The following is a 16480-nucleotide window of genomic DNA, read 5'->3' as shown; positions in this document are numbered from 1 at the left end:
AAAATGGTAGGCCGACAGCCAAGACAATGAAGTGAGTGACGAGGAATGGCAGCTGATGGAGGTGGGAGCTCGAAATGTAGATGAAGAGTAATGTTGAATGGGTGAGGGACATTTTGGTCCATTCATTTCATCTTTTTTTGAATATTATAATGAGGTTGGTCCTTAACTTTTATTTGATCTTAAGGCACAATTTTCTTTTTAAGTAAATCTTTTTTATCAATTCTTCCTAAATGCATTAATTTTGTCAAAACTTGGAGTATTTGCTTTTAGAAGAAACGCTGGCACCAGGGAACACGGTGCTTGTCAGCAACAAACGTTGATATTCACGACAGATCTTTACATTACATTATTGTTGGTCTTTAAAAAAATTTATAAAAAAAAAAGTAACAAAAAGTGCGATATTTTATCTGAGCAAATATTAATAAAGGATCTAATAATAATTTAATATTTAATAATAATTTTTAACAAGTAAACGTTAACAAATCAATGAATGAAATTATTACTTTAACAAGTATTCAATTTGTTTAGGGGTAAAACTTATATATTTAATTTGTATATTTAATACACTTTTATCCAATCAAATAATGATAAGTGAATTTTAATGTATTTATAAAATTAATAATTTATTATAGAATAAATAATTTATAAAAGACCAAATGTTCTTAATTTAATTGAAAACAAATATATTAAGTATAAAAAATTTCCCTTTTTGTCTAGAGTTTATCAGATATATTAAATTATTTCTTGTATCTTTTATTGATATTCTCCCTTAAATAATAGAATATCTTCCCTATTTATTATCTTAACGCTTCATATATGATGGAATTCATTTTTAATCATATCAATTTTTTTTTCTTGTTATTGTGAAGAAAAGGAGTCGGTGAAGGTACCGTGATAATTATTCCGCAATGGAAGTCATGTAGAATAGAATCATAATTAAAACGTAATACTAGAATAAATTACATTTAAAAATTCAGCTGTGATTACTGATTACTAATTGACTGTTGATTCAATAATGAAAATCAAAATCAAAGATACGTGTCCAGTCTAACCACTTTAAACTTGACCCGAGTTCTACCTAATTTATGTAAAAATATGAATGAATACCTACAAAAAGAATAAGAATCCCTCGGGGAAAAAAAAATAAAACTAGCGGTGCATTACAAATTTTATTCACCACCTTTTGGACCACCTGAGTTATTCAATCAAATAAATTAAATTCCAACACTTGATTTGCTCAATGAGCCACAGAATAGCTGGATCATTGATAAATTGACACGATTTTATCAACAAGGATTAAAAAAAACTATTTTTTATACAATTTGAATTTAATTAAAACCTGTGAAGACATCTATACAAAAACAAAACAGATTTAATAATTCTAAATGATGGATAAGAAAATTGATATTTACCAGTCTTCTATAACAAGGCATTTGGAAACAGCAGAGATTGTTCCAACAGAATTTAAATAATAATGATAATAATAGAAGAAATAAAGAAATGGTATCAAACAAAGTAGTGGACACCTCTTTGGGCAAGCGATCTCTCTCAGCCTCTTGTGTCCTTCCATTTTAAATAATTTAGTGAGAAAACACCAAGAGAAGCCAACCTAGCTCTTGATGTGCGAGCTTTATGCTCAGGAATCCGAAGACAGGTCAAAGAAGAAGCTGAAACTCTTAATTGAATAATAGCTTATTACACTGTACAATATCAACCTCTCGTCGTCGGTGCTGCTCTGTAAAGTTTTCGGACCACCTTCGTTTCATAAGGGACACGACACTTGAATCACACACGTCGCATATTATTGCAGGATTCGAGGTTCAAACTAGCTAGCTATAGCTACAACAATGACACTCTCGAAACCAGCTTTGTTTCTGATTCTGCTATTCATCTTCATTGTCAAATTGGCTGTTCAAGGCAAAGCAGTTAGCGATGAACTAGTTGTGGGTTCTGGAAGTTCTTCCTCAGCTGTGAGTTTTGAATCCCTTTCCCTCTCTGATTATTGATATTTGATGCCCTGTTTTTCTGGCTGTTGAATTAGACAATTAGATTGATTCAAAGTTCTTGGAGTAATTGATTACCATAATATAATGATGTCATGCAGAGAAGAGGTTGGTGTGAAAAAGAGGGCGTTGAGTGCAAGAAAGGGAATGGCGAGTTGGAAGAAGACGTTCTGGAGAATGAAGATTACATCTACACCAACTCTCTACCTTAGATGATAATATTTCTGTATGGTTTTGTTTTTAATTATGCTTTGGTTTGTCCAAAGCTACCCACGTTCGTAATTTTAAAGGATCGTTTATTACTACTTAGTGTTTTACTGAGATTTTTTTAGGTTTATATTCTACGCATCTATCGCAGAAACTCATATTCTGATCTGCTCATTGAAGCGCTTAACATGTTTCGGCCGTTTTCCCCTTGTCCCAATTCTCAGACGTAGATAATGGATAAACCGAAAACAAAAATTTCTTCTAACCAAAAATCCGGACTCATTTGATAACCATGGAATTTGTTTTTTAATTTTCTCATCATAAAATTCTGAAATGTAATACATAGGCTAGTTTACTGAATGATTCTAGGAATGAGGATCTACTTATGCATTTTCAATTATATATAACGAGTACAAAACCTCAGTAAAAATTGCATGAGACTTTTTTTTTTTTTAGTACCAGAATGAGACACTCATTTTAATATTTGAAAAATTGAATGTTCTTACATTTTACCTTTCCCCCCGTTTTCATACATGCAATTTGATCCTCTTGAATGTCACAAAGATTACACTTCTGTTTTCTTTTTTTTTTAAAAAAAATAATATATGAATCCAATGACAGGCAATTGACATTTTTAATAAATGGGCCAGCAAAAGGGAACTTGCACTAACCAGTAGCCCGGCATAACCTATTAGAATTGAGATTTCTCTTTTCAACGAATCCTAGTGTTGAGATCTGTTGGATTGATAGTACGATATTTCTGTCCTCTCATTTATTTACCAGTTCTCTTTGAAAGCGAAGAGATTAATGGCTCTTATTTCTTTTTTACTGTTTATCTAAACAAAAGGAAAGAAAATATTTTCCTCTCACGCTTCTCTTTCGTTCATCCATCCTGTGTTTTCCACCCACATTCTCTATTCTCTCTCATCTAAACAAAGATGAGATTGTTTTCTACCGAGAGAGAGAGAGAGAGAGAGAGAGATGAGGTTGTTGAAGTGGAAGTGTGGAACATGCCACTCGCACATCACCACCCGTACAACCCGTTTTCCAAAGTCAAATGACTTGATTGTGACAATGAAGAATAAGAAATCCTGTTCTTATGAAAACCCAGTGTGATCACTCAGCAGTTCTCTTTGTGATCAACCCCGCATTTTATTATTGAAAATGGTGATTGATGAAGGTTTTCTCTGTTTCTTTGTTGTTTTGCTTTATGCTTTGTACTATTTATAGTTTTGGTTGAATTTTAGTGCCAATTTCTACTTAAAAAAAAAAAAAAAAAAAACCACCCAGGTTGCTACGCCCGCTCGGCTGACAGAAGTCGCAAAACATGCTCATGTAGGATGTCTGGATAACCTACCCTCGATCCAGACGTTAGCGAGCTACTTGGCATATGATGTTCCTTCCTTGGGATACGCTTGTCCTTATTCCCAGGCTGCTCCGTCCTCCTGTGTCATGATGTTTACACTTGAATATTGACATTTAAAGGAACGGTCACGTTAAAGCCACGAGACTGAACAACAGGAGATCATTTCTTCCATGGACACAGGCCAGAGAAACGGAAACAGCAAACGACGGAAATCTTGTCAGATACGAAATGGACAAAGCGACTTAAATTAGGTCCTGTGTGCACAATGATGAAGGTGGTGTTACGTTTTCAGGACAAGAATGTCTGTGCATTAATCACGTAAACCAAAAAGAACCAAAAATGTCGTTTAAACTGTAATTTAAAGCCATCACATGGGCGCCATACACTTATATTTTTTTCAAGTTCGTCAATTTCAGGATGAGCTTGCCACTGTCAAATTTTGTGGTAAGCTGCACTATATCATATTCTACTTACAACAATAAATGCCACGTTATCATTAAGCCTGCATAACAGCCGGTGTGGAAGAAGGGTAAAGAATACAATTTCTGAACTGTTATTAAGGGAAATATACCAGGAAAGGGGGCTCAGGTTAACAACAAAAAATGATTTCGCAACCTCATAGGTGCCCCATATCTTAAGAGATTAATTAACAGAAGCCTCGAGCCTGTAGAAACACTCACAAGTCACAACATGTAATTTGCCGGCCAGAATTTTTTGCATATGTTGACGTCTTTTGAAAGGATGAATTTAGCTTTCCTTGAGCATTTAACCATATTCTCGTTCTGGACGTCAACTAGCAAGTAGCACCAGCACTAGCTACATTATCCATCCTCCTTCTGCAATGGACCCAATCAAGGAAATGGAAAAGAAAGAGAGAAAGGGAAAAAAAAAAAAAAGGGGCCAGTAAAGCGTTAAGGATACCCAATCAAAACACTGATCGTACAGACAGTTGAGAGTACGCTACTGTGACTTACTGGTTGATTAAGATGTCCCTGTTATCAACTGTTCTCGTTCATCTAGCTTCTTGACCTTCACAATGCCAATGAGAACTTGAAAACTGAAAAATGCACACAAGGCATATGCTATAATGGCAGGTACCTGAAAAAGATAACAAGTAACAGAGGAATGAGAAAGTAAGAACAGAGAATCAATTAATTGTTTTTTTTTTTTTGGCCAAAAGAAAATCAATTAATTGACTTGCTAACGACCTCGAGAAAAGAAGGGTAGCAAGAAAGCTTACGCGAATTGAACCGAGATACAAAACTGTAGCAAGATTTATGAAGCTCCCGGCAGCAACACCCTGTCAATTGATAACAATGTAAAGTCAATATGCATCATGCTGTTGCGTAGCAGGTCTTTCTGGTTTTTCATCAGATACTAATATCATGAACTAACATCAACAAACGGGTAGACAAAATATGCGCGTGGATTACTATACATACATGCATAAATGCAATACATTCTAGTCAAGTATGAACAAATTATCTACATCCATTAGCCATTTACAGGCCTTGCATCCCTCCCAGAAAATAACACATTAACATCTAGGAAGTAGAACTGTAGAACGGACTCATTTTTTTGACACAAGAACAGACTCATTTTAAGTGACAAGTAAACTTTACAATTCCAAAAAGTCACAGGCCGGCTTGACTCACATTTCCTATTGTCTTCTGGACAGTGGCAACACGTTGAAATGCTCTCTCAGATTCCAGAGCTCGAACTCGGAGCTTCAGATCACCTTGCTCCTGTGTAAAAATTAAATGAAATTAGCAGAGGTCTGGAATACCAGAAGTCAAAGACCAAGCAACTGGTATGCATTAAATGAACAGTTCAAATTTTCAGTAAAAATCAGAGTATTACCAGTCTTTGGATAATGTCAGCAAGCTTTTCAACCCTATCAGCCTGTCTAAATAAGTTATAAAATGCTCGAGACTGTTTGTCCCACCTCTTTCTGAAGTCCTGCACATTTACAAGAAGGACATGAGAAAACAAATCCTTAGAGGATACTGAATTCAAGCACAGAAGAGGAAATTCATCATTGCCTTTAGGATAACTTCAACCCCTGCTTCACGAAATCTTAGCAATTCCAAAGCATAACTACAAGGCAAAGCAGGATAGATATGTTAAGCATGCAAAAAATAAATGCTTAAAATTGAAATTTAAAAGGTTTGAAAATTGATAAACTATAAAGACAACACTCACGGTTTGGCAATCTCAGTAATGTCAAATCGTGGGTCAAGCCCCTTACCAATGCCATCCAACACTACAAAAGGAACATTAACTCTTTGAAATAATAACCACATGCATGTAAAATGCATAATTAATGAATTAACCTAAATTATATTCACCTGAGAATGCTCGAACAACAAATGTGAATGTTGCAGGAAACCGGAAGGGCTGGTCTGCAGCAATGGATAACAAATCTTCACCTGTTATAAAATAAGACGGATATCAGCAGCAAACATAACTTTTCTCAAAGTAAAATTAAGTCTGCTGATTGCAAAATGTCATTGAACTAAGAACATAACACTGAAATAATTTAAAGACCAGGGCTCCAGATACATGACATAACGCTTATAGTTGATCTGGGGCATGTCCAATTTCATGGTCAAAGTCCTATTATTTTTTTATGAAAATCAACCATAAGATCAAAAAACATAATGTATGTAATAACTCATAAAACAGTACATAAGATTCTTCACCTACCTGTAAGCTACTGGACAAAAATTTTAAAAATTCGTAATGAGTAAATATAATCGATAGGAACAAGGCTAGGTGGACTATAGCATGCATACTATATAATCTTCCTGGCATTCACCTGTTTGCTTCCTCACGTGACCAAAATAACGATAATTAATTGTCATATACTTTACATACATTGATTGAATAGCATAAAGCATAACTTAAAGACCCTCATGCAATTACACCAGGTACATTACCAATAGCAGCCAAGCGTTCTTTCTTTTTCATCATCTTTTCCTCCTTGCTTAATGGCTTTTTGAATCCAAGTTCAGCTGTTGCTGTCTCTCTCTCCCTCCTCTGTGCAGCTAGACGCTCTTCAAAACTATAGAGTATTACAAGAATGCAAGGTCAGAAATTCTCAACGAAAGTTCCAAATAGATTTTAGAAGATTGATAACATAATCAGTCAGTGCACTCAAAGTATTCTACAAAATATTAACAGCGAAGGAAAAGGAAATACTACTGAGATCAACAACCGGTCAGGAACTGTAAAAATTTCATATACATGTCAGTATTTATAACATAATTAATCAGGCTACACAAGTGATTCTGAAAAACACCAATCAACAAACAATGCATTTCAGCCACCAGCATATCAGATATAGTGACTGCTTTGTTAAGCTTTTGGAGAAGCTGCTTTTTTTTTTTCACCTTCAAGAAAAAAATACTTGTTTTGGTTAACAGAGGAATTTCGCCCTGCTTTTTTTTTTTTTTTAAAGGAGTTGGTTCTTAGTGGTAGCAGAGTTTTTCTTTTCGTTTTTTTCGCTGTGAGGAGAATGGGAGAAAAAAAAAATAGAGCTTGTCCTTTAAACCAAGAGCAGAAGCAGAAGTGAAATATTTTTCAAGACATTCGCTCCCCCATTCAGAATCATTAATTACCATAACTACTAAAATTTTTCACCCACCTATGAAAGTACATGTCCTTTTCAGTAATTTGACAAAAAATCGTGAAAATATTGCCAAACAAAATAATCCTGATAAAGGCACCTGTCAAATGATTTTAAACAAAAACTCCTCTCATAGTGGATTTTGTAAAACTCCAGTAGGAATGCAAAACTAATAAACTGTTTCAAAATAAGAATAAGTTCACAGCAATCCCCACGGAGCAATGAACAAAGTGAGGAAATGTGATTATCTAGGTTAAAACAAAACTAAGGCAGTGTTGAACTTGCAAAATTGTTTACAGAATCAAGGACTTGGACTCTTCAATTTAGTAGGATACTTTATGTGAACTCTGCATGCTCCTAAATGTTCCAATCAATTATTTAAAACCATGATATACTGTTTCATACAATAAAATAGATTAATAAAAATCCTACTAGTGCTACATGCTTTCTACTTTTCAAAACTACTGCCAACTGGGTTCAGCAAGCTACCTGTTGAGGAAGAATTGTGCTGTACGTCTAACAGCAGTCATATCTCCGGTTGGGACAAGAACACCCATTTGAATCATTGATTGAAGGACCTAAATCGAGCCAGAAGATTCATTTAGTAATTTGTACAAAGCATGCAATTTTACATTATAGTATTCATAGAACTAGAAAATGTCCTGTGCAATGCATGGAATTGAAGAGAAATTAACGAATTTTTTTTTTTTTTCCTTTTTTGTTAGTCTCTCATCATTATGAGAATGTGTATCTTTATGAAAAATTATGGCTTAATAGAATGTGACTTTCATGTTGTATTCAATCTATGATCTATTTTTGGTAGGCTATAACACATTATAATTCTTTTAATTTTTTTCTCTGGCAAATGTCACTAGTCTTAGATTGCATAAAATATGTTTACAATAATAAAAACAATGAAGTACATCTTTATATTTGCTTCTTGGGAGATCTTTCCTAGAATAAGAGCATGTGCATTAAATTTAAATCATGAAATCTAGCTGCCTTACTACAATATAAGATGAAGTAATTAAAGGAAAAGAGAAGAAACGAAAGTTAATCATGTGACACTCACAAAACAATAAATCTCACTTGCATCTCTATTTTTCTTTAATTCAAACAAAACATATAAGAAGTCTTAATTATTCTTAGAAAAGGGTAATAACTTGATTAATAAATCATAATATGAAACCATGCCGCAACTCCAAAAAAGCAAAATTGATTAAGTTGTTGATTATTATTAAATATATGCATTCTCTAGTCTCATTGTACCAACATTAACTTTTGTATTATCCAACTCTAACATAGCCACTATGCTTTAATCTTTTTAACAAACTGGAAAAATATGATGGACATAGAAAAATGTACAAAAACGTTGCAGTTTAAAAAAAAAAAAAGGCCATTAGTAAGATTTATTATCCATGCCACAAATGTATAATAAGTTGTTTTAATAACTCCATGTTATTTAGCAATAAAAAACAAATTGTTATTTTTTTACTTTTGTGCATACTAAAGATATAAACACATTATTTTATTTCTGAACTTATTACCTGTAAAAAAAAAAAGATTTTTAAAATTATATAAACATAAATATGTTAATATGATATCATGAAAATACAATATAAAAATAATTTCTAAATGTCAGCAGTCACGATCAAATATGTTTTAATTTTTTTAACAAAATAAAAAAAAATGACAACAAAAAAAATGTTGTAGAAAAATATTGAGTGAAAAAGCAATTCAAAAAGTCATCAGTAGACCCATAAACACTGTTAATTTGACTGATCCATTTAAGATGAGATGGCAGGACACCATTCATAAAAAAATAATAACCTTATCTGGATTTTTCTCATAAACTCCATAAAATGCTTCAAGCAAACCTTCTCGTATGTTTGGACTAATACTGTAAGATGCAATAAAGATGAAATGTTAATCATCTGCCAAGGTTAAAAATTGTATTAATGGTACATTCATGTTTAAATAGCCAGAGACAAATTATAAACCTTCCCATCATTCCAAAATCATAAAATATCAATCTGCCACCATTGACATCATCAACCGCAATATTTCCAGGATGCTGCAAGAATATGAACAATAAGTACAGGCAAGATAGGGCACCAAGTGTCAAATTTCCTAAGTGATAACCATGAAACATAAGGATTGAAGATCCCTCATTCTAACAATATCAAGAGGGAACAAGACAAAATATACACAAATTAACTTGGGAACAATAACAACTTATGTTGAAACAAATGATATAATAACACAAGTGTCTTGTGGTCTGTGGGCTGCACTTGAACCTATGGTGCCTAAGGTCAACATTAACATCAAGAACTCACTGGGTCAGCATGGAAGAAACCATGTGATAGAATCTGTTCCAAGTATGACTCAACAGCATATCGCCCTAACCTGTAAAAGATAAGAGCAATATTTTAATTGTTTTAAATAGACATTATTCCGAGCCTCAAAGTATAAAAGTAAAACATCACTTGTTACTCGGAACTTCAACATAAAAACAAAGAGGTTCCATTAACCTTTTGCGGTCAACCCCAAGCTGATCTAATGCTTGTATTTTGTTTATTTTAATCCCTGGAACATATTCCATTGTCAGCACCTGCATTTGATATCAAGTTAGAAAGGGATAGATAAGAATGATATTAGATCAAAAATGAGACAGATGCACTTGGCCACATCCATGGACAACAAAGGTCAAACCTGCGGTGTGGTATAATCCCAGAAGATTATAGGGATCTTAACATAATCCATGTTTTTAAAGTTACTAGCAAAGAGCTCTGCATTAGTAGCTTCCTTGGTGTAGTCAATCTCCTGAAAGATGTCAACTTGCATTACATTAGCAGGAAAAGAGAAAGTTGAGGATGATTGAAGCATATAAATTGCAATTGCATCTTGCTGAAACAAGAATAATATCCATTAATCAAACAGGAATTAAAACCTTAACAGGCATTCTTATGCATGATCTGTTTCTACAGGATATACTACTTAAATTATTTTTATTAAGGCTGGTTTAGTGGGGCTCTTTTTTATAACGAGATACACTTTTTCCCATCACAGCAATAGAAAATTTTAATCTTGCAGCTCAAAATGCTGCAACCCTCCCTCTTCTCTCTCTCTCAATTCTTTCCACCTCACTAGTTACAAAGTCATGCTAACTGTATGATGGCTAGCCTTTAACATTCACAGAATAATTCCACTGACCAGAGACAATAAGTTAAATATAAAACCTAGAACAACAAATATGCCTCAATTTGAAGAATGACATGTCTCGCGACAACTAACTAAATTCTTACCTATTTTATATGTTTGAATAAAATACCCCCTAATCAACCTACAACAATCGTTGTTTAGCCCATCACTAGATTATCATCACCTGATATAAGACAGAGGCACACTCATCATAAATAGCCACCCAGTCTCTTTTTGCCCCATCGGATTTTGGATCAACCTTTTGAAGATATTCAGCAATAACCTGGGGGAAAGCAGGCCTAAGTATCAGTGTTTGAAATATTGCCGCATAATCTTCAGAAGAAATTTTCACCAAACACATGCATGAACAGAGTTTTCGCAGTATAGACAAGTTAATATATGATATCTTGAAGAAAAAGTGACAACTTTGGCAGGCTGGTAAAAGTTAGATAATAAGTTTGAGATAAAAATGGTGCAATTATCACATAGAAACATCACTTGTGCATGCAGCACAAGGTCATATGAAATGTTATGACAGACTCATAACACTAACCCTCAGGTTTTTAAGATCAATATCAAAAAGACCCTTGAGACCAGGTCTTTGCACTTTAACAACAACCTCCTGTCCCTTTAATCTTGCACGATGAACCTGACCTGCATTGGAAAAACTATAAGACATCATTATTCTTGTCATCTCATCAAGTAAGATACCAATTACTTAAGTTCAATTTCATGCAACATGAGAAATAAGTGCAAAGTAAAATTATGATTACCAAGACTTGCAGCAGCAATTGGTTCATAGTCAAATCGATCAAAGATGTCACCTATAGGTGCTCCAAGCTCTTCTTCAACAATGGCTAAAGCAGTCTCTGAGGGGAAAGGAGGAACTTGATCCTGGACCCAGTATTGAGGTAGCTTAGGCTCCAACTAAATACAACCTTAGCATAGTACTCTCTATTCATCATAATTTTATAACTACAATTTTTCTGTCATATATTTTGTCGTCACACTTGTCTTAGTGCACCAGTTAAGTAACATTGGATGGAGAAGATGTACATCTAATAACTCAAGTTCCAAGTATGGATGATGAAATATCATTAATAATAAAATATACAAAAGGTTATACAACAAAAGCAAGTTCATGACATTTCAATATTTCCTTCCAATTATCAATCTTATAAATGGTGTTCAAAATAAAAACCTGTAATTCCGATAACTGGTCAACATATTCTTGTGGAAGAATGTCCACCCTTGTGGAGAATTGCTGGCCAATTTTGATAAAAGTTGGACCTAGTCTCAGAATGCTTTCCTTCAGCCACTTGGCAAGGGCCTTCCGTCTTAAGGTTTTCTTTTCCTCAGTCATTCCTCCTGCAAATAATGTCATCAAATCAATGCCCCCATAGAATTTCGTGAAAAATACTTCACGTGTTAGAAGAGTTATTTCTTGTTAGTATAAATTCTTAGAACATAAAGTATGGATGATAAATAAAATGAACATTGTAACTAGACCATCCACCAAAAAAATAATAAAATCATGACATCGGTGAGGTTAACTGTTGAGGCATAGTTAATTGTGTAGCAAGAATCAACGCTGCCTAGCATAATTAACCTGCTATAACTTTTACAGCTACTTCCAGAATTTTAGTTCATAGCCATCTATAGGACTAAGAGAAAATGAATTAGTTTGTGGGGCATATAATGCCTCCAATGGTTACTATAATTATAATGTACAGCTCATGGACCTTTGTAAGAGAACTTCCGGTTGTTCCACCAAGCCTTAAAGATAAATGTTACAACAAATCCCCAAATTTCCAAGGTTCTCTGAATTGTCGAGTACGTTTTGAATCTACTCCAACGACCTCCAGGTGCAGCTGCAACCTGCAATATTCACATCTTCGTCTGACTTACGGAATCTCAAATAAAGTGTTGACAACGGGAGCATCAATCAACATCGAAGACTCATACCTCGACCTGGTTTTCCCCCGATTTTTTGAACCAGGCGTCTTCTTTGCCAATCTCCTCAATCCTTCTCTTCCTTCCATCCTCCTTCAGTTTGGAGGCCTCAACATCTTCCAAAATTTCAGCCGCTGCACCATTTCCATTCACATACTTCACCAAGCTCCCATAGTTGCTCCCGTTCTCACTCTCTACCACACCCAAGCTACCATTTACGTATCCCTTTGTGGATCCATTAGTACCGTGATTACTCCCGCTAGTACCGGATGCTCCATTGCCACTCCATTCTATATCATTTACTCTCTTCACCAATTCCTTCTCTTTCTCTTCGATTAAAGCAACTTCTTGTTTGACGGCGCGGATTTGCGTACGAATAGCAACACTGCACCCGGTATGCCCAGAGACAGACTTAACCGTGTAAAATCTAGAGACAGTAAGACGACGTCTAGGAGTAATCTGAGAGGAAAGAAAGTGGAGTTCTGGTAACGGTAGAGTAGACAAAGCCATGATTGGTAGTTATTAGAGTGGTAAGAATCAAACTCTAACCCTAGCTTTCATGGCGGTTGAGGAGCATAGAAACGGACGGGAAGAGCCGAAGGGGAATCGTATGGGACAATGGAAAGGGTGGAAGCAAGCAAGACAGAAATGCGACAGCAGACAGTAAAAATGAAAGATACAAGGGAACAGAGGAAGGAAGGAAGGAAGGAAGGAAGGAGGGGGGAGGGGGGAAAGGGTGGAGATAAAGAGGACACGTGGCAATAATTAAGATGAACCATGGAAGTTTTGGAGATTTTCATTGGCAATGAGCTTCGCGGTTTGTCCTGGGCTCAACTGAACCACACATTTACATTGCAAGCACCCGCACTCCCGCAGGCTTTCGCTTGCGTGGAATTTGTTTGCACGCTTTAAGCCTACGTGTTCAGGAGCAAGTTTGCGGTTCACATATACTTGGGTTACTTGATGGGCTTCCAAACGACCAGGCTTCGTAGTCTGAGCCATTATCATCGACTCGATCAAAACTAATCCGAGTTTTAACCTCTGAAAAAAAAAAAAATTCCTAGCTGCTTTCAACACAAAATGAGCTTTTTTTTATTTTAAATTTTTCTGTGAATAACTTCAGTTAAAGGATTATTGTTTAGAACCTTAGATTTTGGACTTAAATACTTTTATAGGATTGAAGAATTCTTTTGATATGATTATCTAATCATGCTAGGCCATGTTTAAATATTGTCAAGTTTATTGATAGTTATTCCGGCATAATTTTTTTAAAATCCATGAGGTTCAAGAATCAATGCAAGCAAATTTTTAAACTTCTATAATCATTACAGGTATAATACTCACTATTGATTTAATTCATATCTTATAGTCTAATTTAATTAATAATTGTCTAAAAAGAAAAGAAAATTAGAACGCACGCACAAGCATGCATGAAAAATCGACAAATTTAGACGAGGAAAAAAAAAAAGATTAGTTTCCATGATGCATTTTGCAAACTCATGAATACATGCATTACAGCAATAGCGTGCAAAGATGTCGTTCCAAATTCTTAACGCGTTATCCTCACTGGGATTACCCCCAAGCATGTGAATATTGAGGCTAGGAACCTACAAGCAACAGCAACTTGAGAGACTTTTGTGCAATTCGGGGAGGTTATGCTTCCTATAACCTACAAGCAAGAGCAACTTGAGAGAATATTTGTGCAGTACGTGAACAAGTTGTTAAAGTAAAAGTAAGTAAATTGCTGTTGATAATTTAAACGGGCGTACAGAATATTGTGTTTATTGAGTAAGGTTTGCTCAGATAAACATTTGACGAGATGCTACCAAAAAAACTTGTACCTGTTCCAAGTCCTTTAAAATCACGGCAAATACATCTTGTTACATATGATTTCATTGCATGCTTTGGTTTCAGGTTGGAAATTATTGAGATCATTATTAACCAATTCTAGCGGAAGCATCGCATGCACACCTGATTTTTTTGTCATGATTTTAAAAGAACTGTATATGACGCGTGGTTTGTATATCCACAGCGCCATCGCCTGCCATCTCTCTGTTTTAATTTTTAATTTTTCTTTCCATTCAATGGGACTGCGATGTTAGCTGACTTTTAGCTAGCAATATGTGTAAAAGCCGGCATTAATGAGATGGAAAAATGATAATTAATGACTTTTTAAAAATATTAATTTCAATTACAGATTATGAAATTTTAAAATCTTAATTAAGGATTATAATTTTTAATTGTGATAAAAAAATATAGTTTGTGAGGTGAAATTCACTAACCCAATTTAAAAAAATTACTAACATATATTATGAAAATATGAACATGCACTTAAAAGTGAAATATTTAACAAAAAGCGCCACTTGAAAATTCACTAACCAAACTTAAAAATTTTTTTAAGTATATTATAAAAATATGAAACTTTACTTGAGAATTATTAATAAAAGGTGACTTGTCCAAATTGATTTTTTTATTAAACAATCGATTCTCAAGTAGATTTTCATATTTTTATAATGTACATTAAAAAAATTTTCAAGTCGAGTTAGTGAATTCTCAAGTGGCGCTTTTTGTTAAACAATTAATTTTTAAATAAAGTTTCATATTTTCACAATATACGTTATAAATTTTTTCAAATTAGGTTAGCGAATTTTTAAGTGACAATAATGAATTCCACCTTACAAATTACATTTTTTATCACAATTATGGTCCTTAATTGAAATTTTAAAATTTTACGATTCATAATTGAGATTAATATTCTTAGAAGGTTTTTAATTGTCATTCTTCCTAATAAAATTCCCAAATGGTTGCAAAATATATAAATGAATTACTCCTCCCATTTTTTGTAAAGGTTATTTCTATCAATTTCATTAATATTAATATAAAAAAATATAAAAACTAAAATTATATAAAATTTTAAACATGTTCCCATATAATAAATTTAAAAAGTAATATTATATTATGTTTTCTTTATCGTAAAGGGTAATTTTAAAAATATTTTTAAAATATTACTTAAAAAATCACACTATGATTTATAAATATGATCAAATAGACCCTTTATAATGTACCTTATAAATGATATTGTTGTAATTATTTTGTTAGTGTGTTAAAAGAAAAGGTCCCATATTATCCACATGGGTATAGTTCCCAGTGCATATGTACTGACAAATGAAAGTAGGTTAGTAGGCGAGCTAGAAAGAGAAGTAGGTTCATGTGTCAAAGAGACATTGAATACTTTTTACCAAATTTATTTTGCAAAAATAATTAAATTAATTTTGTAACTATGCTTTTCCAGAAGCCTTATGGTTTCTGTAACACACTAAATTTTTTTTTAAATAATTTAACTCAACCATAGTTGGGTTACAGCCATCCAATATATTTTTATATCAATAATTTCAATATAAAATATTTTATAATTGGCTTCAACTCATACAATATAACATTTCAGATAAATTTTTACCTCCCACATGCCATTAGGCTAAATCACATTTGTCCATCCTTATACTCCCAACAAGTAAACTAAATCACATTTGTCCATCCTTATACACCCAACAAGTAAAAAAAAAACAATTTAGTCAATTTTCAACACAAGCCAATCATTTGGCCTCATAATTATGCCATTTTAACCAATCCAAAGTAAATCAAATATTAAAATTACAGTCATCTAAAGTATACCAAAAATAGAAATAGTTTGAAAGACATGATTACACTAATATATTCATATAATTGTCAATAAACAAAAAGCCCTAATATTGGTAATATAACACATTATAAATCATAAATCAAATACCCAAAAGAGACAATGAATCTATGCCACTAAGCCTCTGAGACTCCTCCACGTGTCATTCGTGGCTCTTCTCCTGAAAATTGTTAACCACATAATGAGACTCAAAAGTCCCAGTAACCAAAGCCAATTTATGATAGTGTATACAAACAGTTAATTGTGTGCTTACAAGTGAGAATTAAAAATAATATAATTCCAATAAATATAAGAAATATTACAATATACACAAACAACCATCCTTATATCTCTCTATTAACCTCGAGCCGTAGCCCTCACTCGGTGCTAAATTACCCGGCTAAAGGTAGATTAGCCCGAGCCCTTACAAGCCACCTATTGAGCTC

The 16480-nt window shown here is 33.7% G+C and overlaps 1 protein-coding gene across 2 annotated transcripts; it reads right to left on the bottom strand.

The window, feature by feature from the left end:
• Positions 1–3921: 3921 nt before the first annotated feature.
• Positions 3922–13052, bottom strand: LOC129320187 (protein ACTIVITY OF BC1 COMPLEX KINASE 8, chloroplastic). Of its 2 annotated transcripts, XM_054965454.1 has the most exons (21): positions 12371–13052; positions 12148–12283; positions 11607–11773; positions 11179–11299; positions 10959–11059; positions 10590–10688; positions 9917–10027; positions 9736–9815; positions 9541–9610; positions 9205–9278; positions 9035–9104; positions 7694–7782; positions 6516–6640; positions 5925–6005; positions 5779–5839; positions 5619–5673; positions 5437–5535; positions 5232–5321; positions 4817–4876; positions 4551–4674; positions 3922–4412 (listed from the first exon to the last, which is right to left on the bottom strand). In XM_054965454.1, the coding sequence occupies exons 1-20, from the start codon at positions 12866–12868 to the stop codon at positions 4558–4560; spliced, it is 2304 nt and encodes a 767-aa protein (XP_054821429.1). In that variant the 5' UTR covers positions 12869–13052; the 3' UTR covers positions 3922–4412; positions 4551–4557. The 2 variants fall into 2 exon arrangements, with proteins under 2 accessions (XP_054821429.1, XP_054821430.1); XM_054965455.1 differs by lacking the exons at positions 10959–11059; positions 11179–11299.
• Positions 13053–16480: the final 3428 nt, after the last annotated feature.

Source organism: Prosopis cineraria, unplaced genomic scaffold (assembly GCF_029017545.1).
Source record: "Prosopis cineraria cultivar Desert tree isolate PC_DT_omini unplaced genomic scaffold, ASM2901754v1 PC9, whole genome shotgun sequence".
Taxonomy (NCBI): Eukaryota; Viridiplantae; Streptophyta; class Magnoliopsida; order Fabales; family Fabaceae; genus Prosopis; species Prosopis cineraria.
Note: the sequence above shows the minus strand (reverse complement) of the source record. Positions and strands in the feature narration are given on the sequence as shown.